Below are 26,612 nucleotides of genomic sequence, written 5' to 3'. Positions count from 1 at the left end.
AAAACCCTGACGCAACAACTGCTATGTTTTTACCGATATTGGATCAAACATCGTCAAGTAAGTTTACCTACTACAATTATTAAATATAGATTGTATGCATATACATAAGTGAATTCTGACAAAACTTTAAGTTACGTTATTCAAAATGTTGGATAGCTTAAAAAACGAGTATATGCATGTACTCGTAATAGAACAAATACATATAAATATGTTATCAAATATCGGCTGTATCATAAATGTTAATAATAATTTTATTTATTATTTTCTTTCTTAAGCAGAGTTGCTTAGAAGCTCTTCCCTTTGCCGGGTTACTTCTTCTTAAAAAATTTTGCAAAATGTGCAATTTTTTAGTTGGTGTCAATAATTGTGTTTTTATACATTAAAACTATTAACACCCAATGTTGAAAATAGAAATTTAGCGAAAATTTGATTAACACTCTCTTTTTATACCCTGCACTTCGTGAAGGGTATATTTACTTTGGTATGAAGTTAATAACTACTTGAAAGAGTCATCTCCGATATGGACATATAAATATATTCTTGCTTAGCGTAAAATTCTGCGTTGATTTAGACAAGTCCGTCCGTCCATCCGATTTGATATTAATAATGATATTAATGTCAAATTTTGTAGAGGTGTGTTCAATTATGCTCTACATATATTCTGAAACTTTCAATGAAACTGCTGCACTGATTCGGATAGCTTCCATATAACTCCGAAAGTAATTTTAAATATTTGGAAAAGTAACAAAGTTAGATTCATCAAACTCGGCCGTCGTATGTCAACTTATAGGTCAAACATAACATCCCGGAAGTTTCCTTTGAATGGTTTGAAAGGTTAAGTAACTGTCATTTAGCAATCAAAGATATTCCTAAATATTTATAAAACAAATTTTTAAACTCAGATTGTCAAAGTGCAGGGTATTATTCAGTCGGTTTGTACCGACACTACTATTCATTCCAATTTTCAAAATTGGGAATCTATAAAAATAAATAAAAATTTGCTCTTTATGTGAAAGGGGTTTCGTAAACTAAAACACCAATATTCCCATTCTCCTTTCAGGTTCTCAGTTTGAAAATGAAAAATCGTAACAAAAAAAAAATATTGAAACAGCTGATCACAGTTGAATTGTAAATCCAGTTTGCTTTTTATTGAAAATGTCTTCAAAATAAAAAGTACATGTAGCTAATTTGCTCAAATGTATTAAAAGATATCAGTTTACGTTGTTAGCAAACTATTAACAAGTATGTGTTTTTTTCTTGTGAAAAAAACACATATTTTGAGACAGTGACCGTTATATTCAAGATCGTAGTTATGAAGTACCAAATACCAAAGGTATATTTTAACAAATTGTTTCTATATTCCAACGTCCTTTTCTGTAAAAAGAAATCGTTTAGTTTTAAAAACATCCCCATTTGATGCTTCTATGTTTTATCAATTCTGAAGTTTCATAAATCTCATTTGGTGTCGACTGTTTCGATTAAGAACTCTAACCAGTATTATCTGACCGGCGAATTTCCTTTGTCTAAAATACAAAAGGACACCCAGCAGCCAAGTTCTGTACTACATGTAAAAATATCTCTTAAAACAGAAACTAAGTGCAAATAAAAGGATAATAGTTTTTTTTAAATAACCAAGTTCGCTTTATGATTTTCATTTAATGTTTTTAGATATAAAAGTTTTTGTAAACCGACAATGACCTTAATATTGGTTGTTGCGAGCTAACCCGAAAAGGTCTCGTCAAATGAATTCTCAGCCCATTTTATTTTGGTAATTTTTTATAGAAATTTGAAAATAAAAATATTATTATTTATTATGTGAAAGGATGCAGAATATTTTTTAATTTAATAAACTGAAAAAAGGTGAAAACTGTTAATTAGGACTTCAAAAATAAGTAAAGTTTTTGTTATTAATCTTTTATGTATAACAAAAATCTTTTTAAATGTAATACGTACGTTCGTCCGGTACAAGAAAGTTTTTGAAAACTTATTAAAGTTGGTAAAACTTAAAAAAATTTTGTAAAAATTTTTGAGAAAATGATTACGTCATTATTTTTCTAATGTTTAAATGTCAATTAAGTTTGGAGTTGATTTCAAGTCAAGTATTCAAGGTTCCATATGAATGTTATATACACTTCGCTCCAAATAGTGCAGTGTCTGCATTAACGCATTTCAGCTTGCATTGTTGCAACAGCGACAATATATTAAAATCACAATATATAGTTTTCTTATCATATTATAACTCTGCTTTCACTTGTACAAGCTCTATTAATTTTTCTATATGCAAAAGTCAATTTATGCATTTTTATATTGTGTTCCATAATTTTTATATCAAATTTTATATTAAAATGAAAAATCGGTTATTACAGCGACAAATATTTAAACGCAAGCTGTTGCGACGGTACAGCAACATAAACTACTACAGTGAATCGAGTAATATTTTTAGCTTTCTAGCAACTTTCGCTGTCATAGTAATGTAGAAACTCATAACTACATATTATTATGTATATTGTTTCATTTCACACATTACCCACTCGTACTTTTATGAATATGACTAAAAGGTCTAAGCATGACAATGAAACGGCATGAACATTTTCTGAAAGGATAATTAATTTAATAGAGGCCTGCATCACAAATGCTAACCTATACCACGTAATTTGTGAAAACTTTAAAATTATCTCTATACACATATTTGAATAGAATGAACTTAGTAATTCATTATTTAATTGAAAAATAAATTGTTTGTACATTACATTAATGTGTACATTAATATATAAAATATTCATACATGTACATTAATATATAAATTTTTAGAAATTGTTACAATATATGCGCCTATCCAATTCATTTTTAATATGAATACAATTTAAATATTTTTAAAATTTGGTTACATACATTATATTGTACATATAGATCATCACATATTGCTAATTTTACACAATTTTAAAAATGTGTTAATATAAAGAAATTTATTTATAAAAAAAATGTTGTAAATTATACTGTTTGGTAAATATGTATTTTCATCATCATATACATACATACATTATACTATTTTAAATAATTCGTTCAAACAATAAAAATTGATTTTATATGGAAATTGATTTTAAGTATGTTTGAATATATTCATATATATGTACTTAGAAAGATAACATACATGCGTGTATGTATTTGTGTATATGATAAAAATAAATTTAAAAGATAGACAAAACGATACCAGAGAATGTTAAAACTTTTTAATTTATTGCAAATCGAATATTAAATAGGGGCTCAGTGGCTTAAAATAATTAAATTTTATGTTTTACTTTAAAAACTAAAATACATTTTTACGCAGTTCATGAAAATATGTATGCGTGCATGAACCTGCATAAATATAATATCCATGATCCACATGTATATATGTATGTATAAATTTTAAGTTGTATTGTTTTAGTCATTTGTAATTTTCAGTTAAATGGTTTATTATATAAAAAAGTTATGCGTATATATATATATATATATATATGCATAACATGTTTATATATATAATTATAACATATGCACATAATTGAAAAACAAAAAAAAAAAATATATATATATATATATATATATATACATATATATATATGTATATATATATATATATATAAATATATGCATATTTACAATGTGTTTAGATATTAAAATATAATATGTATGTATGTTACATACATATATATTTTTTGATTAAATTGAATTGCGCAAACATGTATAGTTAACTATGCGGCAGGATGTATGCAGACGTGTAATGCACATAAGCCAATGCACAAATATTTGTATATACGTACTATGAGTATCCTGTATTGTATGTTTATACAAATATATGTACATAAATGTATCGTGAAACATAATTTTTTTAAATATTACTTTATTCCACATAAATTTAGTATTTGACAAGTAATATAACGAAAATAACTGTAATAATTTCAGTACATTCTTAATTTTTGATTTAACAAATGATATGTAAGCACATAATTGAAAAACTAAAAAAAATATTATTTACCTTATAGTAATCTAATTCTGAAGATTGATGTGAAATGAAAACTTGTGAGATTTTTTTTTCAAAATTAGATGTTTGTTAATAAATTAAGCACTCGAAATCCGCTCGTTTACGGGATTATTCGACGACGGATATATATACTACGAATACTTACATATATAAGTAACTATAGCAGCTTCTAATTTTTGAAACTTCTCGTTAAAAAAATGATTATGTTAAAAATATATGAATGCATTAATTCTGACAATTTAGGAAGAACACTCTTTAATTTTATTTTTTTTTTTAAATAATGTTAAGAATCATTACGCAAAATATGTGGTAAACACCAACTTATCAAAAAAAAAAGTTTTTTTTTTTCAAAATAAATTCTTAATTTTTGATTATTAAAAAAATTTATATCACATGTAAAACTTTCAATAAATAATTAAAATAATTAGCTGAATTCAACTATTTTAAATAAATTCTCTATACAGCTAACAAGTATTAGAAACATATTTTTATCAATGCAAGTTATAAAGATATGTTATAATTAATAAAATATTGAAAAATAAAACATAAAGAAGAAAAACAAAATAATAATAAAATTTATAAAAAAAAGAAATATTTGTGATTATAACAAGATTAATTATAGCAGTAAAAATAAATGTGTATTGAATAAAAAATTAACTTTTGAATTTGAGACTTTTTTTCTTTTCAGATAAGTTTAATCTATATTTAGATTTATAGTGATCTTTGGATTTCAAAATACAGTAATACAGTATTATTGCACACTTAAAACATTCACTTTTATAAACTGATCTATCTATTACTGCTTTTTGAATGTTAAAAAATATAAAAAATTAAGCAGAAATAGAAAAAAAAATTAAAAATTTTTTGGCGGTTAAAGGCACAGTTGAATGAAACAACAAAGAAATCGAGGGTATTGTTTTGGAAATATGCAAATTTATAACACACAAATACATAACAAAAAGAAAAAGGAAAATTAAAACTATCTGTCTGTGCAACTGAAGATGTAATTGCTGCTTCTTCCTTTTGTCGTATTAATTTCGCAATTACGATACAACTTTCAATTTTAACAATTATTTGTCAATTTTATGCATATTTTACAATTCTTTTTCTTTATTTTTTTTTTTTGTGAACATTGAGTGAGCTCAATAAGAAAACAAATAAAAAAAATTTCTCACATTTGTGCACCATACAACGTGCACAAATGAGTTTCTTCAGAGCATCCATAATATATCGTTATCAGCGAGGGCCTGTGCTTATTCGAAGACGCTAACTTTACGGAACTTCGAGCGCATCTTATATTTGGACAAGCAAGTTTCTTCAAAGTGTTAAAAATTTTAAACCTTTCCTGATGCAAAAAAGCTCACTTTTTCAGTAGCTTTAAAAAAATCTTTGAAAAACATTATAACTAACCAATTGCTAAAAAAAAATTTCTAAAAAAGATTAGAAAATCAGCAGCGATATCTATTCTTATGATTGGCTGATTGATGGTATATGGTTGGTGACGCGGAAGCAGGTCTATCGCACTCTAATTAGCTCAAACTATCTCGTCCATCCCCGTTACACACACTCTGCCCCTGGTGACCAGTCTACTACCCAGAGCCAGACACTGGTCTTCTTTTTGTTCATTTCCTGGCAGCTGCGGCACGTTGTGTTGGAGTACGATCGCGGCCTAGCTGCATGTTGCCTCAATGGTCAGTGTCTCTTGTAGACTGCCGCCAGGCAGGCAATATCCAACTAAGATTTCGCCAGGAACCCATCAGATTTCCTAAGATTTTTTTTGCCAAATTTCTCTTGTCGTAACGCATATGAACGAAACTCTTCACCAGCGGTTGGTGCACGGTAAATGATGTCTTCATATATTAATTTTCACTGCGTTGATGGAAACGAAAATCCGTTCTGCCACGGAAATATTCCTGTCTGAGTCTCACCTAGCCATCTCATCCGCCCGTTTGTTTCTCGCTATATTATGGTCCGGGGTCCAAGTGTGAGCTGACGACAGCACTGGCCCACCAGCTTCGGGGATACCCTAGGTGACCTTAAAGTAAGAATCGCGAATCGGCTGACGCTCACTATTGCAACATTACTAGCCACAACAGGGAGACTGACCCAGGTATTTCATGTTTTCAATATGACGAAAACTTCCACCTGAAAGACACTCAACCCGCCACGAAACCGATATTATTCAGACATCGCATGTATCAAAGAAAAAACTTCAGCACCAACCCCATCCAAATTCTTCAAGCCATGGTTGAAGAAAGCCACTTTAAAACGTCTTAAAGGAGCCAGCTCCCTCAACTGGTACAAGTGGGAAGCTCGACACAATAATTCTTGTCGAATCTGAATCTTCAGATACAATAGTCCGTAATCATATCGGCCATTCCTGCAGGAAGCAACGTAAGAATACTACTATGGCCGTAGACACCGGGTTCTAGCAGCCAGCCTCTCTGAATCGATTGCACAGTTGACCACAGGTCCCTCGGAATGGAGCAGTACCAAGGCATCAGCGGACGTCAACTCAAAGCCCCAGTAATACCGATACACGCAGCCCTATGAACTCAACAAATTTTGGTACGGGGTATGGAGAAGGCCGGCCACCACACAAACGCTCCTAAGAAGGGGATTGGTCGCACAAGCGCTGTGTACAACCACATAACCATGCTAGGGTTCAATCCCCACCGCCTCTTAACCATTTTCTCCCAGATGTTGAGGGCTGTGCTGGTCTTCCTCATGGTTTTCTTCAACATAAATTCTTCAGTTTAGCTTTGAATCCAGCGCAATACCCAAGTATTAAGCCGTCAGACTAACACGCAAGGGTACACCATCCAGTCCTGGCAGCCGGTAGTCCAGAGTTTCGGGTTCTATAGTAAAGATCAGTAGCTCCATTTTAAACCCTGAGAAGACGTCTTCTCAAGGTGTCCACATGTCTCTTATTGATTCGACTTTCTGAGAAGGAATTTTTCACTATTCAAAAAGTTTTTATTAATGGAGAAATTTATAGAAAAAAAATTATTTGAAGGATATTCTCACAGCCCTTTCTGAAAACCAAGTTGTGTATTCAATTAAAATACATCTTACACATTTTACTTTAATTCTCAATCAAAAGTTTTTATCAATAGTTTACTCTTCTTTATTCTTAATATCATTCTTCATTCTATTTGGGACGGCAAAAATAAATAGTTATTAAGAGTTCAATTCAAGTTGTAACCGCTGAGTTTCTTTTAATATTTTTAAAAAATTGTCGTGTTAATTGATACACATGGAACTTAGGTTTCGACTAAATTTTATTTTATCATTGAAGTCATTTAAAATGTTTGAATTTTCTATGTTGAACAAATTTGGATAGGAAACTTGAACCACTAGTAAGGTAAATGTGGAGGATGGTCCATTTAACCAGAATAAAAAAAATGCATAAAAAGAATTCAGAACATATAGATGATTTTTTTAAAAATTAAATTTTATTGAACAGAACTAAAATGCATGTGAAAAGTTGAAAAAACTTTTAAAAATTTTATAAAATACATCAAGCTTCAAAATATTTAACAAACATAGGCAATACATAGAAAAGATAAACATATCTTTTGACAGCTAAAAGTTTTTAAAACACTAAATTTTACTTTACAAAACTTTAAAAATTTTAAATATTGATAAAATGATAATGGATCATTTGATAATGTATGTACATAGTAACAGGTTTTTCTTTCATATTGTGAAATAATGTGGAATTCTTTTATATTTGATATGTAGAAAAGTTGTTAATAAAATTATTTTCTCATTTTAATTTCTTTCTTTCTTTCTTTAATAATTTAAAAAAGAAAAAAGTTAAATATGAATGAAACAATAAAAAAATTTAAATTTACATTTTTTCTTAGTTCATTATAAATTACAGGTTTGAATTGTAAGTATGTTAAATAACTTTTGTAAATTTTTGCATGCAATCATGACATCATGTTATCAATATTTAAATAATTTTCAAGTTTTGCTTGAGATGTTCGCGGACAAAGTGTAAGAAATTCATGTAAAATATTCTGTCACGAAGATAGTGTAACAATACAATGCCTTTACTATCAACGACCAGCTATTAAATTGACTTTCTGGCAAAATTTTTCTTTGCGAACTTTGGACAATATGGAAAAAGGTGCAAAACTTTTGTAGCATTAAAAGACCTCAGTTTTGAAGACATTTTTGTATATAAAAATTAAAAATTTTAAAAATCTTATTTTGTAGTTTTTCACAAAAAATATGACCAAAAAACCATCGTTTTGAAGGTAAATTTTCACTTTTGGCAGCGTTGGCTGCGGTAGAAATGTATCATTTAATTTTAAAAGCGTGAGTAGAACATAAAAACAAAAATTTGTTGTGATCAGCACCGACCGCAAGAAGATTATGAAAATGCGTTTTAAACACTTCTTTACAATTTTAAGGACACTAATAAGCTTTTAGTTAAAAAACCTCTTAGTAAAGTTTCATTATGCCAAATTAAACGAAAAGTTCGTCACAAACTTCTGGTAACAATCAGAACTCAAATATTAAATTTCAAAATTTTCCATTAATTCGTATTGTAAATATCGAAAAAATGTAAATGGACCATACAGGTCTTTTGTACATCCCCGCGCCAGATCAAAAGAACTCAAGATTAAGGCTATAAATTTTAACAGGCCCGCCATGCACAACGATTCATCAGAATCCAAGTCCAAGACCCCGAGAAATCTGTTCTACATGGGGCCAAGCCATCACACGCAAATAGGACGTGAGTGGAGTCCTCCATCCCTGGTCGGAGAATCTACATCGCTAGATGCTTGATCTGTCAATTTTTTGTAAATATGAGTTAAGGGGCCTATGCCCAGCACCAAACGACGATAGAACCTTACGTGAAAAGCGGCTCCGCCTTACAATGTCAGGAATGCACGCGATCCGTCGATCAAAGAAGTCTTTGGATCGCGACAGCCCCGCACTTGAGCGCCACAGTTCCGAAGCGCGTCTTTGCACCCAGGTAGGACGATCTGGTCAAGGTACCTCATAGAATGGCCAACGCTCCCACCAGGCCCGATGAAGGAGGCATTTTCCTCCAACTTTGCCAGATAATCGACCTTCTCATTTCCAGGTACTCCTGTATGGCCAGAAGCCCACATAAGAGTGATTTTGTTATTCTCACACTCAGCTTTTCCAGATTGCTAAAGGAACTCCAGATTAGCTTCGAGTTAAAAGTTGATGATTTCAGTGCCGCCAAAGCAGCCTGGCTGTCGGAAACTATAAAGCTGGAGCATTTCCGCGAGCCGCCGCACAAGCACCGCATAGCACATGCCTCGATGGCGAAGATCTCCACCTGAAAAAAGGAGGGAGCTTCGCCCAAAGGCACATAGAACCTATAATTGCCTCAAGGGATTCCTTTTCATGTATTATTACTTGAAAGTTCCTCTCGCATTTAATCGTCTTCATCCAATCCAATCATTCTCCAGGACGGAAGTACGGCCCGTCGAGCCACGCCTTATAAATTCTGAGAGCCTCAATCATGCAGCCCTTGTCGCCGCAGTGGCATCAACATGCAAATGCAAGGGAACAAGTCCCAGCACCCTCTGGGTGCAAGCGCTGCCATCGGTGACGTCCTTACGGTACCAGTGGCGCCCAGACAGTTTGTGCTCCCCTTGCCGCCTCTTAGGCCACCATACAAAAGTAGTATACGTTACCATTGGCCGAACCACAGTCTTGTACAGACAAACCACCAGTTGCGGACTCAGGGGTCAGGTCCTCCCGAATAAGGCCTTGCAGGCAAAGAAGGCCTTCACAGCATTAGTTTCCACGTACTTGACGTGCGGATTCCACATTAGACGCCTGTCCAACATCACCCCCAAAAATTTGACGTCTCGAGCCATCAGAACATGAACACCGCCCAATTTCGGTGAATTGAAGGTCACGCCCCTCCTGTTGGTGAAAGGTACACACTTTACGTTTCGCGAATTCACATTTAAATCTGCCCACTTTGTAGATTTTTGTAGATTTGTACAACGGGGGCAACAGTGCACCGCGACCATTTATAGAGATGTATTGTGTGTCCTTCTCCGAATTCGAGGCATGCCCTACAACACACTCTAGAGACCCATCCTCCGGATGTACTCAAGCATTTGTGAGGATTAGAAGACCGTAACTTCGCCACCGTTAGAGGTCCCCAATACCTCCCCCCCGTGTAAGCAAGATTTTCACACTCCCCCATGAGGTGCATCGAGGTCTCTCCATACTCCCTACAGAATCTGCAAGTATCCTCATTTTCCAGGTCCAGCCGACCGTCAAAACGCCCTGTGGACTCTCACCTAAATCTTGCCCATCCCTATTCCTTAATTCCAATGAGGTTGCGTATGCTCAACTCATTGAGCTTCTCAAGACAGCCCCATAGTGCCGCGGAGGATATTGAAAACGAGTTCAGCGCTTCAATCGCAGCCCTGCTATCTGACATAATCATTATCTCCTGTCCATGATCCCTCCTGTTACTCAGTAACCAGGCAAAATTTTTCTCGAAGCTGTACCTCCTGACCATGTCTTCCCTAGGCATTGATAGGAGCGGAACGCCCCCGACAAGACGACCTCGATCTCTCACTCCGATCATCCCGACTTCATTTCTCCTCCCTCTGACTTTAAAATGACAGCCTTCGCTGCCCTAAATAATAAACAAAATGGCGAGCAATCGCATGAGTAGACCGATAACGCTTGCTCAATGGCCCCAAAACTGGTACCGTCAAAAGCATCTGATATATCCATGAAAGTACCCGCCAATATCTCCTTATAGCGCAGCGTACTTTCAACCTTATTGACAAGCTCATGAAGAGCGATATCTGTGGATATTCCGGCCTGATAGGCATGTTGGCTGAGATGTATTGGATGTGTGACGAGATATTGCTCCATGATTTGTTAAGGCAGCACCTTTTCCATAGCCTTTAGTACAAAAGATGTCAAGCTGATAGGCCTGTATGAAAAAGCCTTGCAACCTTGTAAGCGCGCGGGAACTACGTGATATAACGATTTCGGCGCACCCCGGAGCCAGGAAAGTGTGATTTCACCATGAGCTCCAGGGTCTCCGCACAGGTAGCCATGAAGCCACCAGCTGGCTCCCTAAGGGAACCCAACGCATTCTTGTGGTTCATCGACAAAACCCTCTGCTAATTAAATGCTATCGGGAACCTCTCGATGTACCCACGGGGATTCCGCCAGCTCAATCTCTTGCTTCTCCGTAATGTTTAGCTATAGTTTCTCGTTCTTCTTAAATTCTCGAGCACAGAATTCCACCAAGGCACATCTCTTTTGTTGTTGACTCTTATAAACGGTGAGCTGTAGGCATTAGCATTTTGTATAACCTCATTGAATTTGTATAACCGCAATGTCGAACCTAATATACATATGGTCCGAGAGGAAAGGCTCCCTTGAAATATGCCAGCCGGAGACAAAGTTACTTATCCCCGCACTTGACAAGGTGAGATCAAGTACCTCCCGTCGAATGGCATTTATGAAAGTGGGTTCGCAACCCGCATTCGTTTCTTGGAGCTGCCCCAAGCCGTGTGATGGGCGTTGGAGTCGCATCCAATTGTGAACTTGGTTCGACCCACCCTACAGTAATTAAAGAACACATCAACCTAAGGGGGGAGAGTCAATGTCCACGGCAAAATAGGACGAAGCCAAATTTATGTTTATTTTTCCACCACCGGGAAGACCCAATGTTGGTGAGACCGCCGTGAAGTTTTGTGAAATATACTCATTTATGCAGAACATAATTACGCCCCTAGATCTCTCTGCATTCAGATCATAAATACAACTATAATGTTTGTTACTTGGAAGGCCTCTAACTTTACCGTTATGAATCCATGGGTCATGGATGAAGGTAATGTTCCAGCAACTGCTAAGGGGGAGCTTTCGAGATTAGCGGAACCTGCCTTGAAGTTTAATCTGAACAGATGGAATAATCGGTGTACTCATGCGAATGCTCGCCATTTTGTCTTTTATTTAGGGCAGCTAGGAGCCCTGTTCTTTCGGGACTTTCCTTTTGTTTCCCTAACCGTCGCCCAGGGACGGACTTTTGGTTTTTGGGCCGCGAAGAACCCGGAGTTGCTGCCGCCATTGAGCTCGGATCTGCACGACTGCTCGCGGAAGAGGCCTTAGTGGCCAAAGTAAAGACGTCGTCATCGCTCACCGTAAAGGTAAATGCCGCATCAGTCTCGACACCATCAAGGTTTTTCCGGAGGGGTTGTCTAGGTTTTTCACACGACGAAGGTTTTGCAACAGCAGAGACGGGTGTTTTTTTAGGGTCGTGGATCCAACCTCGGTAGAGGTTGTCGGCTTTAAGGTCGTGTTCTCATCATCCGTAGAGGGTGGTGGTCTGGCTCCCTTTAAATCCGTAAAATATTTCGCTACATAAGTTGCGCCATGAGCCGGCTCCTTCTTCCGCCTGAAGATGATAGAGAAAATTTTTCTCTCGATTCTGGATTTTGAGCCTGCGAATGATCTTGTCGTTATTATGCCTTGAGGGAGGTAAGCAAAAAATACTACAGGAAGGGTGAGGTCCCCTTGAGGACAACGATACCAAGCCAAGTAGATGTCTCAGCGTCGCTAATAATTATTGCTGAGCCATCGGTCCCTTTTCCTACTACTCAGAGAAGAGGGGAAAATGTCATCCAGCGGGAGGTCGACTGCCAGATTCATGATCGAATCCTGAATCAGTTGAAGCTGGACCTCGGCCCTTTTTCGGGGAATTCGTTCCCCGGTTATGGCTAGATTTATGGCCTTAACAATATCCGCAAAGGATGGATTGGTCTTGGATTGGCAATTCGAGGGTCTTGTCGCGACGTAGATCCGTACGAAGAAAGTGTCTGAGATGCCTCTTCACTGCGCCATTAAGGACTTCTGGACGCGGGAATCGCAAAGTCGATCTCGAAAATCAGCAGTTGCTGAAAAAAGTTTTATGTCGAGGTCAGGCAAAAGTTCAACCTGTACATCTTCACTCTGTCCAACAGGAAGTGAAGTTAGGTCCAAGTCTTCCGAGTCGGAAAAGTTTGATGTGCTTTCGGAAGCGGGCAAAAACTCGTCCTGTCTTTCGCACGAAGTGTATTAAGGCCTGAAGGCTCTGGAATAGGAGAACCCAATTCTTAAAAACAACTCCTTAACATACTCTTTTTTATATTCTTTCCAATCCCTCTCATTTTTTGCGTTTTCTCGTTATTAAATTAAAAAATGGAATCAAAAAATAAATAGTCCAAATGAAACATAAGAAAAAGTAAGAAAAAAAATGGCATTCATATAATAAAGCGTAAATGTAAAATAAAAATGTAAAATATATAATAAAAATGTAAAATATGTAAAAATGTAAAACATCAAATGTAAGATATGTAAAATTTTTTTCTTTCATATAATGAGGTAATGTAGAATTCTTTTATATTTAATATGAAAGAACCCAGAAAGCTGCCTTGACGTACAGCAGCCCTAATTTCCCTAAGCGTAGAGTATTCCTCGTCCTCTTTGATTCGAGAAAGCCTGTCAGATAAATATGATTCAAAAGAAACACTGGAATTAAGTTCATTTGATTGTAAAATTCCTTACAAGTGCAAAGAGTCCAGCTTTATTCCTGTTGCTTTCGTTCCATGAACTATCTGCTTTTTTCAGTGGGGAGATTCGCTTTTTTGGGATCTTGATGCTTTTCGTTGCTTTTTACAACGAATGTTTTTTATTTTAAATTCGTTTCTTCAGTTGCCCTTTATAAAATTCTCGTATGAAACTGATTTAAAATTTTTTAGTTTTCTTTTGAGTGTCCATTCACAATAATTTTATCATCTGAGTGACGCGACTATTGCCATTTACGTCTAGCCCTTCTTTTTTGTACTATGAAATCAATTATGTCGTTAGAATACTGACTTGATCTAGGTTTCAATTCAAAGAATCTTGTATATTTCCAGGCGGCTTTCTGTATCAAATTGACAAAACCCTCCACCTCAAAATCTAGTTGATCTCTAGTCTGCAGTTCAGCATTAAAATTTATATGTGTGCATCATGTTTGAAGTCTAACCAATCTGTGGTTTTGTTGACTAAAGTTCGCTTTGTTTGTTAGCTATTTTTCCACTAAATTCACTAAACTATTTAATTTTAAAGCAGAGTGAAAGGAGTGCAAATTAAATTCATTAATCAAATTCAAACAATTTGCTAAAATTCTTTTAGATATAAAAAAGTGAATAGAATCCGGGAATTTGTTAGCATCAGTAGGCCAATAAGTCGGACTGCCAGCAGAATAATAGGAACATTCCCGAATGGGTTTCCTTAGCTCTATACCACTACTTGAGGTCCATCTGGAGCCCTAGTCCACATTTTGGTGTTTGGCATTATAGCCACCTCCCAGTAAGCATCGGTTTCCTCCGCGTATAGGAGATGCTTAAAAATATCCTTTTTTATGTTACTTTCCGGTGGACGATATCCTGAACCAACACTGAAATCCTGCTTGGTAGACTCAATTTTAATCACGACAAGTTTAAACTTCTCAGCCTCTATTTTGGATTCCTCATTATATTTTATGGTTTTTCTAATTGAAATAGCACTACCTCCCCTTGAATGGTTACCAAGGTGAGTTGCCCTATAGCATCTATAATCCAGTACACTCAAGTCCTTCTCCAAGTGCGTTTGTGACAACAGACATACGCCGATATTTTTAGGTCTAAGAAAAACCTCTAACTTGTGCTTTCTACTTACAACGCCACTACAGTTCTACGTAAAAATTCGTACTTTATTTACTGACAATTTTCAGATAATCGCCTAGGTATCGCAAGATACACGTTAGTGTATCTATTCTCCATAGTAGTTAATCTCATTGAGCTTTTGCCAATTCTCTGTAGCACGTCTTACATCATTTGCAGAGTCGCATAAACTTCGTCCGGGTGCGACACAAGCAAAATGCACAAAAATGTAGAATTTGCATTGGAAAAAATACTTCTTACGGCACTAATGTGCACATTCCAAGAGTAACGACCTCTTCCAAAAATAAGACCATTTTCATACACAAAATAAAGCAACACTCATGACCTTTTAACAAAATAAGTCCTTAATATCCAAACCTCATTTTTCTCCTTTCAAGAAGAAATTAAATTAGGAAATGAAATAAAAAATAAATAATGCAAATAAAACATAAAAAAAAAGTAAGAGGAAAAAAATGGCATACTATGATTAAGAATTAAATAGTAAATATCAAGCGTAAAGTATATAAGCAATATTTTCTTTCAAATTATTTAAAATTCTTTAAATCCATGCACGAAAAACAGAAAAGCCACAAGCATAATCTACACCTTCAACATTTTGTGTTAAATTGAAAAAAGAATTAATAAATGAACAATTATAATAATTAAAAATTAATATCTAAAATACAATTTAATATTATTTTACCAATACAAATTTATGTAACGTGACTTCAACAACGCTTTATAAAAAGTTTATGTACTTTCAATACCTTTATATTGTAAAAAAACTGCGAAAGCTTTTGATACATTTTAGAATACATTTTTTACAATATTAATACTTACTTTGACCTTTGTTTGAAAATTTCAATTTAAAGTTCTGTGCAAATATTAATTTTGAACAAACATTACCACAGCATTAAAAACATAGCATTTTTATGCTGCATTTTAGAAAAAAAACTTAGTAACTAGCACTTTATTGCTGAAAATAAATGCTAGTTTATTCAATTGATTATTTCTGGCAATATTTATATGACATGTATAAGAAATACGATTTTTAATGATACTCAATTTACTTTTATTTCACGTATCCACTAGAAATACTTTTTGGAATCCGATTCTTTGTAAAGTTTACGTCGTAAGCGAATTATTGAAATCACGGATACACTTCAAAGTTTTACCTCAATTTTTATTTAAGAAAAATTTTAAAAACTTATATCAATTACTTTAGGTAAAAATATATTGAAATATAATGAAATGTTTTGGAAAAAACAACCATATATTTTTATGACCGGATTTGACTTCTTTTGTATTTTTGAAAAAAGTGGTATCTTAACGAATGGATCAAAATAAATTCTTTGTTACTCTTCTTTACCTCCTAATAAATATGAAAGAAGAACGCAAATAATTCAAAAAATTTTTTTTTCAATGGTTGATAATTTTTCCGAAATATAATTCTTTTTTTTTTTATTGGTATGAAAAGAAAACTTCCTTTTATTTGGAATAAAATACATTTTTTTTTATTTTTTGCTAATATATTTCATGCGCTACATACGCACTTTATCAAAGTTGATTTTCTTTCTATAAAGTGCGTATGTAGTGCACGAAAAATATTAGCAAAAAATAAAAAAAAAAAAGTATTTTATTCCGAATAAAATGAAGTTTTCTTTTCATACCAATAAAAAAAAAAACAAGTAAAAACGTTTCAGCCGCTATAAACCGATTGAATTATACCCTGCACTTTTCGTTATTGTGTAGCTATTACTCGAACCTGTGAAATCATTCTATAGAAACTTCACGGATATGTCTGACCTATAATTAGACATCCGACTGCCAAGTTTCATGAATCTGACTTTATTATTTTTCCGAATATAAAAAATTTGCTGTTGGAATTGTATGGTAGCCACCCGAACCGATGCAGCTATCCCATTATAATTTTTAGAGCATGTGTAGAATATTTTTGGACACATGTATACAAAATTTTATATTTATAGCTTTATTAGTTTTTGAAATATTTAAAATAAACTCTTTGAGTTGTATGGCAGCTACCCGAACCCGTTGTCCGAATTAGTCCAATAACAATAGGGTTCGTCCTTGGCACAACAGAAAAAACTTGTGAAAGTTTGGTGTCGATTGCATTATTCGTTTTTGAGTTATCGTGCGATCGGACGGACGGACGGACGGACGCAGAATTTTACGCCGAGCAAGAATATATATATATGTCCATATTGCAGATGACTCCTTCAAGTAGTTACAAACTCCATACCAAAGTTAATATACCCTTCACGAAGTGCAGGGTATAAAAAGAACGCAAATAAATTTTGCAAGCATCAAATATAACAGTTTTAAGCTTTTTCTAAAACAATTATGTACAAAAAAATTGTTTCGAATTTGGTATATACAAGTTAAGTCACAAAACTCAACTAAACTCGTTCGAAGTTTAAGAAAAAGAATTTTATTTGGATGTTAATCCAAATTTTTATTGCACTTCAATTGAATTACAAAATCAAACTTAAACTCTATTCTACAAATTGATTCTATTTATACCAATTAATTAATTATTTTTCGTTTTAAAAGTATGAGAAATCATTTTGCTAAGTTTGCATACTTGAGCAAAATGATTTCTCATATTTATAGTAAGCAATAAGAATTTGAAATTGAAATTTACTTAAAAAATAAAAGTTTCAAGTTACAATTTTATAATAACGAAAAAATTATGAAATTTGATCTTAAAAGCAATTCTTGTGGGAAAGTTTCTGTAAGAAAATTTCTATTGATGTCAGCATTTTTGGTATTGCGCGTGTACTACGTTATGTATGATTCTATCGTGCTTCTTGGCTCCGTTATGATATCATTTAGCAGGATTCTGGTTGATTCTATAACTGGTGGTATCCAAGTAGAAAGTTTCGTCATAAGTTTTCTTACTATCAGTACTGATGCTACGAAGAGAAGAACCGATGTTATACTGATGTCTGTGGTAACTTCAATTATGTCATTCGTTATGGGTTTCTGTAGTTATTTTACGTTGTCGAGGTGTAAGCTATGTAGATAGCTCAAGTTGATTCTCACTTTTGCTTATATTGAACTTGGGTACATGACTGCTGGTAGCACCTAGCTTGTTCTGATCTGTTTATTGGAAAATATCCAGTTTTTCAGTCTTATTGTTTCATTGTGATATTGTACTAGGAAGTTCTAGTACAATACACAATTTTCTAGTACAAAACTCCATCAGGAGTTTTTGTTATATTCTTCCCAATGACATTACCGGTAAAGTTGTTAAGATAAATTGTGCCGTCATTTATTTACATATATATTTACATTCTAATGCGATTATTTAGTTAGATCCTTTAACTTCTATAAGTTTACATGACATGATCTGCTGTTCATTGTTCTGCCAAGATTCTGTAATACCGAATGTTTCTCCTTTGGTTATGAGTAGGTCATTAAATTCCAAGTTTATTGTTTTTGTATTGTTCGTTTCGGATCGATTTTGGATGTGTTGTACTCAATTCCACTGATTTTCGGCACTGCGATAACATACAGCATTATTCTGACTCTAGTAATAATTTTAGGAGTATTCACTGTCCTCGATTATATTAGAATATGGAAGTGTTTCTGTTTCATATGCGAGCCGAAGTAATTTATCCTGGTTTAGTATATTAATGTAAATAATCTTCGCCTCTGCCAGTTGTATTGCGTTTATAATTTCATTCAATTCTTCTTTGATAATGCCTAAACGTTTGTAAAGAATCTGTTCATATTGTCTATCTTCATGAAGTTTACTAGATATTTCGTTGTAACTTCTTAATATTTCTTGTGTTGTATTCATTAGAACATCTTTAATTTTATACTGTTGATTGTTATTTTCGACTACGGTATTTTGGTTTTTAACAATTTCGTTCCAGTCTGTACGATCTGGAGATCCAGCTAACGATTTCCATGCGCTGCCTTAAGTTAATGAAGCGGCTTGATCTTTTTGGTTCATCAATAATTTGTTTTTTTGATAACTGTTTTAGCATTTGAATTTATTTTTTGTAGTTTTGACATTTGAATTTATTTCTCTTCATGTTTTTTTATTTTCGCTGTACTTCTTTTGAAACTAATTCCAAGACTGTTTGGTAGCCCTCTAGATTTATTTTGTAGATTAGATGCAAATTGCCAAATTTGCAAGGGTATTGCTAACGCAAACATCCCTAGTCTGAAAAGAAAAAATGGTTAATTAGTTCAACTGTAGTTTCTTAAGTGGGCCTTATGGATTCGGCGGCCTGATTAAGTTGTGATGGTAACTCGATTGTCTTTTGCCACTACTTCTTTTTTAAACAAAATTTGTTTTCCCTTTATTTGTTTTATTGCACAATAAACAGTTTCTCCAGCTTAGTATCATTAAGGTGCTCTTCACTTTTGTTTTTCCCTGTCAATTTATCTTTTTTGGCTCGTTTTAATGCGACTTACTAAGTTCTCATTGACCTTTGAGTTGAAATTCACTAAGTCTTGGTAATTTATTCGTTGCAAACTTCCGAAAAAGATATAGTTTGGTTTTTTTCCTATAATTGTGTATGGAGTTATTATATCGGTCTACCGCGATGTCTACTACATATTTCTTTTATATTGAGATCCTTAGACTGTTTTTGAAGGCGTCTTATAATTTCAATGATTGTGAAATGAACTTTTTCCATAGCTCCATTGACTTCGCTTCTTTGTGACAGTATTAAATAAATTTCGATACCAAGCGTTTTCAAGTAATCTGTGACAACTAGACTAGCACAACCTATTTCGTTGTCCGTTACTATTATGGTTAGCGCTGTGAAAAAATGGATAATTTTAATGAGTTTATCCCTTATTTGAATAACAGATCTAACTTTTAATGTCAATATGTAGGTTGGAACCGAGGTTTCTAATAATTGTGATACTTGTTAATATTGCAAATATCACAGTTAGATGCGTATTTTTTTATTCAACTAGCCATCTGCAAGAAGTGTTTCTCCAGTAATTGCCGTTTGTTTTTTTGCCAATTCCTGTGTGCTCTTTTATGTTACTCTTAAATAAGTCTAAACTAGTTCTTTTCATTTTTGAGGTTATCATTCGGGTTATTTTTATTTTGTAACTCTGGAAAGTTTTTTGAAAGACTTCTTGTTATAGCTGAATAAATTTTTCCGGTATTTTGATACCATTAAAAAGTGTTGGTATTAATTTTTCCTTTAAAATCTTTTTTAATGCAGCTTTGTCTATTCTTTCCAATTATATGAAATATCAATAGATATTTGTTTGTGGTTTTTCATATCCGTGCAGGCTCTTTCCTTCACTCATTTGATCTGTAGATTTCTGAAGACGTTTGTGGGACCTTCGTGGTGAGTTATTAAGTTGCTGCCATCTTTTTCGGCAGTGTGTGCGGTTTCAGTCGATGATGATGCTAGTTTCTGAAGTATGTAACATATTTAGTTCTAGCGGCAACCTTGAAAGCGCATCAGCTACTTTGTTCGTAGTTACTGGTTTATACACAAGTTCGTAGTTATATTCTCCGATGCGAGCTTTCCAACGTTTCAATTTCGAGTTGTTATTACCGTTGCTCATTGAATGTTAAAGGTTGGTGATCGGTCATTATTTTGATTTTTTTCGCACCATATAAGTAACTTCTCAATTTGTCTAGAGCCCATACGATCGTAAGAATCGTCTTGTTGAGATATCTAGATATGTAAGTTATCGGACAGTCTTTTCCGACTTCCCCTTATGAAACTAATGCGCCTATTGCAACGTTTGACGCATCGGTAGTGAATATAAAAGGCTTCTGAAAATCAGGGGAAATAAATAGCTCTGCTGATGTTAATAGTCATTAATCATTCGCTGCAATATAGCGGACGCTTTTCCTCGTCTGATGTGTTAGAATTAAGCGTAGAATTGCTTGACATATGAGTTTAAGCTTCACTATTTCACAGTCTCTTAGCAGATTTTCTACTGTATGAATCCACGATACGAATACGTAAAAAGTTCACTGTCGCTTCCGCACACTTGTGAGGTTCAAGTGTGCAAATTTTTGTTGCTTTATTTCAATTTTAAATTCTGTATATGTTACTGATAAAATAATATAGTTTTTTTTTTGGATTATTACGCTGATTTTGAGTTGTTTTTTATATATTGGTTTTACTCTGCTTCTCAACTCTAATATACATAGACATATATTTTGTAGTAGTTTTGTGTCAGCACTAATACCAATAACAAAAATCATAAACATGCCATCCAAGTGCTTCTCATGTAACAATAAACTTGAAAGACTACAATCTATTCAATGTGTGGTTTGCTAGAAGTTGCTACAAGCTACTTGTGCTTATTTATCTTTAAGAGATGTGGACTATATGAAATCAAATAACATTCCATTTAAGTGTAGTACATGTAATATACAACATAGGCAGTTGCTTCATCATGACAACAAACCTGTAACTCCTACAACTTCTACAAATACAAATTTATTATTACTCTCAATTCCATCATCCTCAGCTATTGGTAATAATAATCTTTCTTGTTGTGAAGATAACGTATCGTTTTCTGCTGTTTATAAAATTGTTTCTCTTTAAAATAAAAAAAATTTAAGTAAGAAAAAAAAAGAGAAAACTTATAGACATTTTAGGTATTCCTAATGCAGACAATAATAATGCGAAAAAGAAAGCTTTGTCTCTCTTTCCCAATAAGGCAGTTAGTGTAGATGAGAAAGACATAAGTTATTGTTTTGCTAAATCTGTTAAGAGAAGTTATAATTGAACAAACGACAGAAACAGCATTAACATCAGCTAATGTCTTTATATCTAACAAGTCCCAATGCTCAGAGAGAAACTTGAAAGCACACCTTATTTTATATGGCCTTTTTTAAATCGAAGTGGCTATTTTTTGAGAAGAAATATTAAAATAAATTCACACTTATTATAAAGCAGGTAAAATTTAGAACATATATTTGAAAAATCAAAAAAATATATTAATATTTTCATTGATAATTATTTTAAAATTTAAAAAAAAAGCGGAAAAACAACAAACACAACCTTCACCTTCAACGTTTTATTTGTTACTGAAAGCATTTCATTATTTTTAAGTGAACAGCTTTTTTTTCTCATAGGGTAAGTTAACGCAAGATATGAGAAGTACCTGTGGTGTCAAGTTGAAAATATAATTAATGAAAGATAATTCTTAAATATTGATACAAATACATAGTAAAGAAAAAATTTGAAGAGGGAATTAGAAAATAATATCTAAAATACAATCAAATATTATTTGTTAAATACAAATTTTATATAAACTTCAAAATTTTACCTCTATTTTTATTTGAAAAAATATTAAAAACTTACTATAATTTATATCAATTACCTAAGAAAAAAAAATATTTAAAATGTTTGGAAAAAACAATCATATATTTTTATGACCGGATTTGAATATTTTTCTATTTTTGAAATAAATGGTATTTTACCAAATGACTCGAAAATTCCGACTGTAAAATAACAGGTATTTTAAAATTTTTGTTCAGGTATTTTAAAATTCTTTCCGTTTAGAATTAAGATAGGTCATACATACACATGCAGGGACATTTTATAAATAGATTGCTCTTGTTTACCTGCTAATAAAATATGAAAAAAGAGCACAGCAAAATTTTTGAAACACTCAATATAACATGTTTGAAATAGTTTTAAAATAATTATTTAAAAAAAAATTTATTGGAAGTAGGTACATACATATTTATTTTTAATAATTTAAAAACTAACTGAAATTATTTGAAACAATTTTATAAGTAACGTATGAATAATCGAAATGAGATAATTCAAATTGTTGAAATTTGTCAACCTATATTACTTTTAATAACATTTTTGTTAGCCGACACTACTCAACTTACCTTATTGGGAAATACAAAATGTGCATAAAAAATCATACATCCTTCCTCATTAACATTTGAAACCATACTGAAATATGAATTTGAAATTTTTTTTCATTTTTTCTTTCCTCCTACCTTTCTTTCTTTTTCGTGCAATAGAATTTAAATGGGAAGCTTTTCAAAAAATGTGTATAATATCCTGAGATTTTTTAAAATATTAATCTCTTTTTTACGTAAAAAAAAAGAAAAAAATAATAAAAAATATGACACGATCAGTGGCATTTAAAGAAAAAACCAACAACGAGGCCAAAAATTCGTAACATTTCGTAAAAAAAATTGAGTATTGGGACTTGTTAGATATAAAGACATTACATCAGCAATAATAAATTCAATGTTGTGTTAAATTTCATAAAATGGAGACTATTATTAGGATTATGACGAGTAAAAAGCAAATAAAATATCTAAATGCTAATATTTTTGGATCATCGTTCAAAAGTAATATTTACATCAATAAAAGTTTGTTATCTCTTAATAAGTAAAAAAATAAGAAAAAATAAAAACATTAAATATGTATGGTTTTAAAATTCTACTCTGTTGATAAAAAAAACGTGGGCGATGCTGAATTAGCAATAAATTCTTTGAAGGATATTGATAAAATATTAGTTTTTTTATTAGTTTATTTAGTAAGTTATTTTACTTTATAATTTTTTATTACAATTAATGATAATACTCCGCCGAATTTTTCTGCTGATTTATCGCTAAGCACTATCGATAATTGTAATTCTAGGTTTGTAGTGCTGAGTCAAAACATTAAAAGCTTCAGAAAGAATTTCATTCGTACTTTCGCATATTTAATTCTTTGCGTTCGTTGCCTGATTTAATCTTTTTGAACGGATGTATGATAATGAAATTGATCAGTACAATATACCGAATATTGATGTTTTTTCATGTTGTAACGATTTCTATTCTGCTGGTGGAGTTCCTGTTTATATTTGTAATAACATATTTATGGCAATTTTAATGCCCGTAAGTATATTTTAAATTGTGCTGATTTATTAAAATTTAAAATAAATATTAGTGGTTTTGATTATTCATTTGTATGTGTATATCGTTTTAATTTTTGTAGAATAGATGATTTCATGGAAGAATTTTCTAATTTTATGTTGTTAGAAAAAAATTAAAGCTGATGTCAATGTTGATATATTGGCTAGTAGTGAAACTGTGAACAATTATCTTTAAATGTTTTCTTCTTTTGGGGGTTGTCTGATGTTTCGGAAGTTACTCGTCCATAGTAGGCCTTCTAATAAACGCAATATATCGCGATATATAGCGAGAATTGCGCTATATTTGTGTTCATAAACAAATGTTGCTGATCAAGTTTGTTCATAAACATTGTTAACCCTTCACAAATATATTTACATTATCATGTCTACCGCAATTAAATCAGCTATACTTTTCCTTTACTAGATTTATGGTTTTTTTTAGCAATTTTTCTTTTAATAGAAAAGAAAAAGCTATAAATTGTGATGGTGACTGCAAAAAATGGTTCCATATACAATGTGTTGGTATAGACATTGAAGATTTCAAGAAATTTGATGGAAATACCGATGAATTATGGTTTTGTCCTTAGGAAAACGTAACAAGCGCAAGTCATTAGGAATAAATAACACTATCAATGTGGTGAGTCCGAGTGGATCTAATAGAACCAATGGAGCATCTTCTTCTAAAGTTGTGAGAAAACTAGATGAGATCATTTCTAGACAATCATCACAGGAGAGTTTATTAGCACAACTTCAAAAGGAACTTAGAGAATTTAAAGACTCATTAGATTCTCTAGTTGAAGAGAACATTCAATTGCGCAATGATAACGTTGTTCTTAGAGACCAGCTTGAGGATAAACAAGTTGAAATCGAGTTGCTAAAGCAGAAAAAATACAGAAAATATCTTGAAATATCTGGGATTAAAGAAGTTATGAATTCTGTCGAAACTACTGTCAAAGTTATCCAGGAATTGGGTGTGAATATTATAGCTGATGAAATAAAAGAAGCATATGTAGGAAGGACAACTTCAAAAAATTCAGGTGAGCCAGCCAAACTTATAGTAGAACTCCGAAATATTGAAATGAAAAGTAAAATTATTGAAGCAAGAAAGAACAAAATACTTAAGACAAGCAAAATTTTGCAATATGGACGTTATATTTATTAATGAGCGTCTAACACCCTATTTTGGGTTATTACTTAAAAGGGCGAGAGATCTAAAAAGATCAGGTGCGGTAAAATATGCTTGGGTTAAACATGGTAAAGTATTCGTAAAGGAAAATGACAGGACAAAAATAATTCGTAATTTTTTCCATAAATAATTTACCCAAGAGTAATGCTAATTAATCATAGTGTAGATTACGATACTTTACCTTTAAATATTCATGTAAAAACAATTACCAGAATACAAGATATGGTAAAGTATTCGTAAGGGAAAATGACAGGACAAAAATAATTCGTAATTTTTTCCATAAATAATTTACCCAAGAGTAATGCTAATTAATCATAGTGTAGATTACGATACTTTACCTTTAAATATTCATGTAAAAACAATTACCAGAATACAAGATATGATATTTGAAAAAAATTACTCTTTAAAAATCTTATATCTCAACATGCGCAGTCTCAAATTCAAAATGCACGAAATAGCCTTCCTATTAGATAGTTTAAGTCAGACGGTTCATTTGATTCTTTTCACAGAAACATGGATTCTTCAAGATGAAATTGACCTAATTCATTTAATAGGTTATAATAAAGTTTTTTCTTGTCGTGAGAATAGAAGAAGAGGTGAAGTTGGTCTGTTTATTCATAATTCAATAAAGTATGAAATTCTTGATACTTTTTGTGATGACTACAATAGTATAGTTTCAGTAAAAATTTTAACAAACAACAAAAGCTTCAATATCTTTGCAATTTACAGACCTCCAAATAACAATAAGAATTTTGTTGATAAATTTTTCACACTGTTAGATTCACAATTAAGTTATTTAAATAAAGATTCAATAGTTATAAGAGACTTCAATTTTAATTTTAATGATTTACAAAATAAAAACACTTCTGAATATAAAACTATTGTGGAGACCAATGGATTTTTCTTTTGTGGTGATTCTGTGACAAGACCCAGCTCTGGAACCTGCATTGACCACATTCTAAAAAACAATCTAAAAAATAAAATAATTATTCCACATCTAAGAACCAATTTTACTGATCATAATGCTTTACTATTAGAAATTAATGAAAATAATTTTGCAAACAACTCAAAAGAAATTACATACATACATATGTGAAAAGAAAAACAAATTTTGTTGCTTTAAGGAATCAGCTTATAAACAAATTGTTGAAAATTTGAACAACTGTCTCGAATCTACTACATTTGAAAAAAAAAAAAAAAATAAAAATTTAAAATATAATAAATATATTAATAAAAATTTAAAATTAGAAATTATTGGTATCACAAATATAGTCTAGATTCAAATAATACTTACTTTAAAGAAAAATATCACTTTTGGCTCAATAAATTCACTGCTCTAAAAAGAAAAAAACGTAAACAATGTGACACACATAATTCAAAAAAGTTTAAATAATCCAAAAGAAATATGGAATTTAGTTAATGAAATTCTCACAGATAGTCATACAAAAACTAATGAATTTTTTACAAAAACTGTCTCTTTAACTGAGAAAACGAACAAAATTAATGAGTTTAATGACACATATTGTAGGGGCCCAAAACCGCACTGTCACCTCCTAGTGGTGGGCCCCGGTAATGGCGGAGGATAAAGGGGTGATTGAAACGATCAAAGTTACGTTCGTGTCGTGGTCATGTCTCGCGGCGAGCCTCTTGCTTTGTGAGTTTCAGCCCTATATCTATACGTCAGCTGACGACAGGCGTCCCAAGTCAAGGTGGAACAGCATATGCCGATGACTGCGTGGCTAAGGGGGAGCTTAGTCGTTAGTATGCGGACTCTGGATACCAGGCGCCCTCCAGTTTAAATGAGCCTTCCCATGGTATGCCG

General features: G+C 32.6%; 2 protein-coding genes across 4 annotated transcripts in view; one reads left to right on the top strand and one right to left on the bottom strand.

Moving 5' to 3' along the window:
* The window catches only part of LOC129615663 (diacylglycerol kinase theta), a 133,609-nt gene that overhangs the window by 69,999 nt on the left and 36,998 nt on the right, over window positions 1-26,612 (top strand). The window contains exon 10 of one of the 2 annotated variants that reach the window (XM_055530985.1): window positions 22,721-22,765. The exons of the other annotated variant lie outside the window; for it this stretch is intronic. The gene's annotated coding sequence lies outside the window, so the exon portion shown is untranslated. Of the gene's footprint in view, window positions 1-22,720; window positions 22,766-26,612 lie in introns of those variants that run through there. 2 annotated transcript variants of the gene reach the window in all.
* Window positions 25,606-26,612, bottom strand: part of LOC129615665 (AP-1 complex subunit sigma-2) — a 129,850-nt gene continuing 128,843 nt past the window's right edge. Inside the window, exons 4-6 of one of the 2 annotated variants that reach the window (XM_055530990.1) lie at window positions 26,085-26,126; window positions 25,875-25,963; window positions 25,606-25,760 (exon numbers count right to left, since the gene is read on the bottom strand). In XM_055530990.1, the coding sequence (XP_055386965.1) occupies window positions 25,910-25,963; window positions 26,085-26,126 (96 nt within the window). In that variant the 3' untranslated portion in view covers window positions 25,606-25,760; window positions 25,875-25,909. The remainder of the gene's footprint in view (window positions 25,761-25,874; window positions 25,964-26,084; window positions 26,127-26,612) is intronic. The other variant, XM_055530989.1, reaches the window with a different exon arrangement.

The sequence above is a fragment of the Condylostylus longicornis genome, unplaced genomic scaffold (genome assembly GCF_029603195.1).
Source record: "Condylostylus longicornis isolate FDR11 unplaced genomic scaffold, ASM2960319v2 ptg000143l, whole genome shotgun sequence".
Lineage (NCBI taxonomy): Eukaryota > Metazoa > Arthropoda > Insecta > Diptera > Dolichopodidae > Condylostylus > Condylostylus longicornis.
The sequence above is the reverse complement of the archived record's forward strand: the minus strand, read 5'-3'. Positions and strand labels throughout refer to the sequence as shown.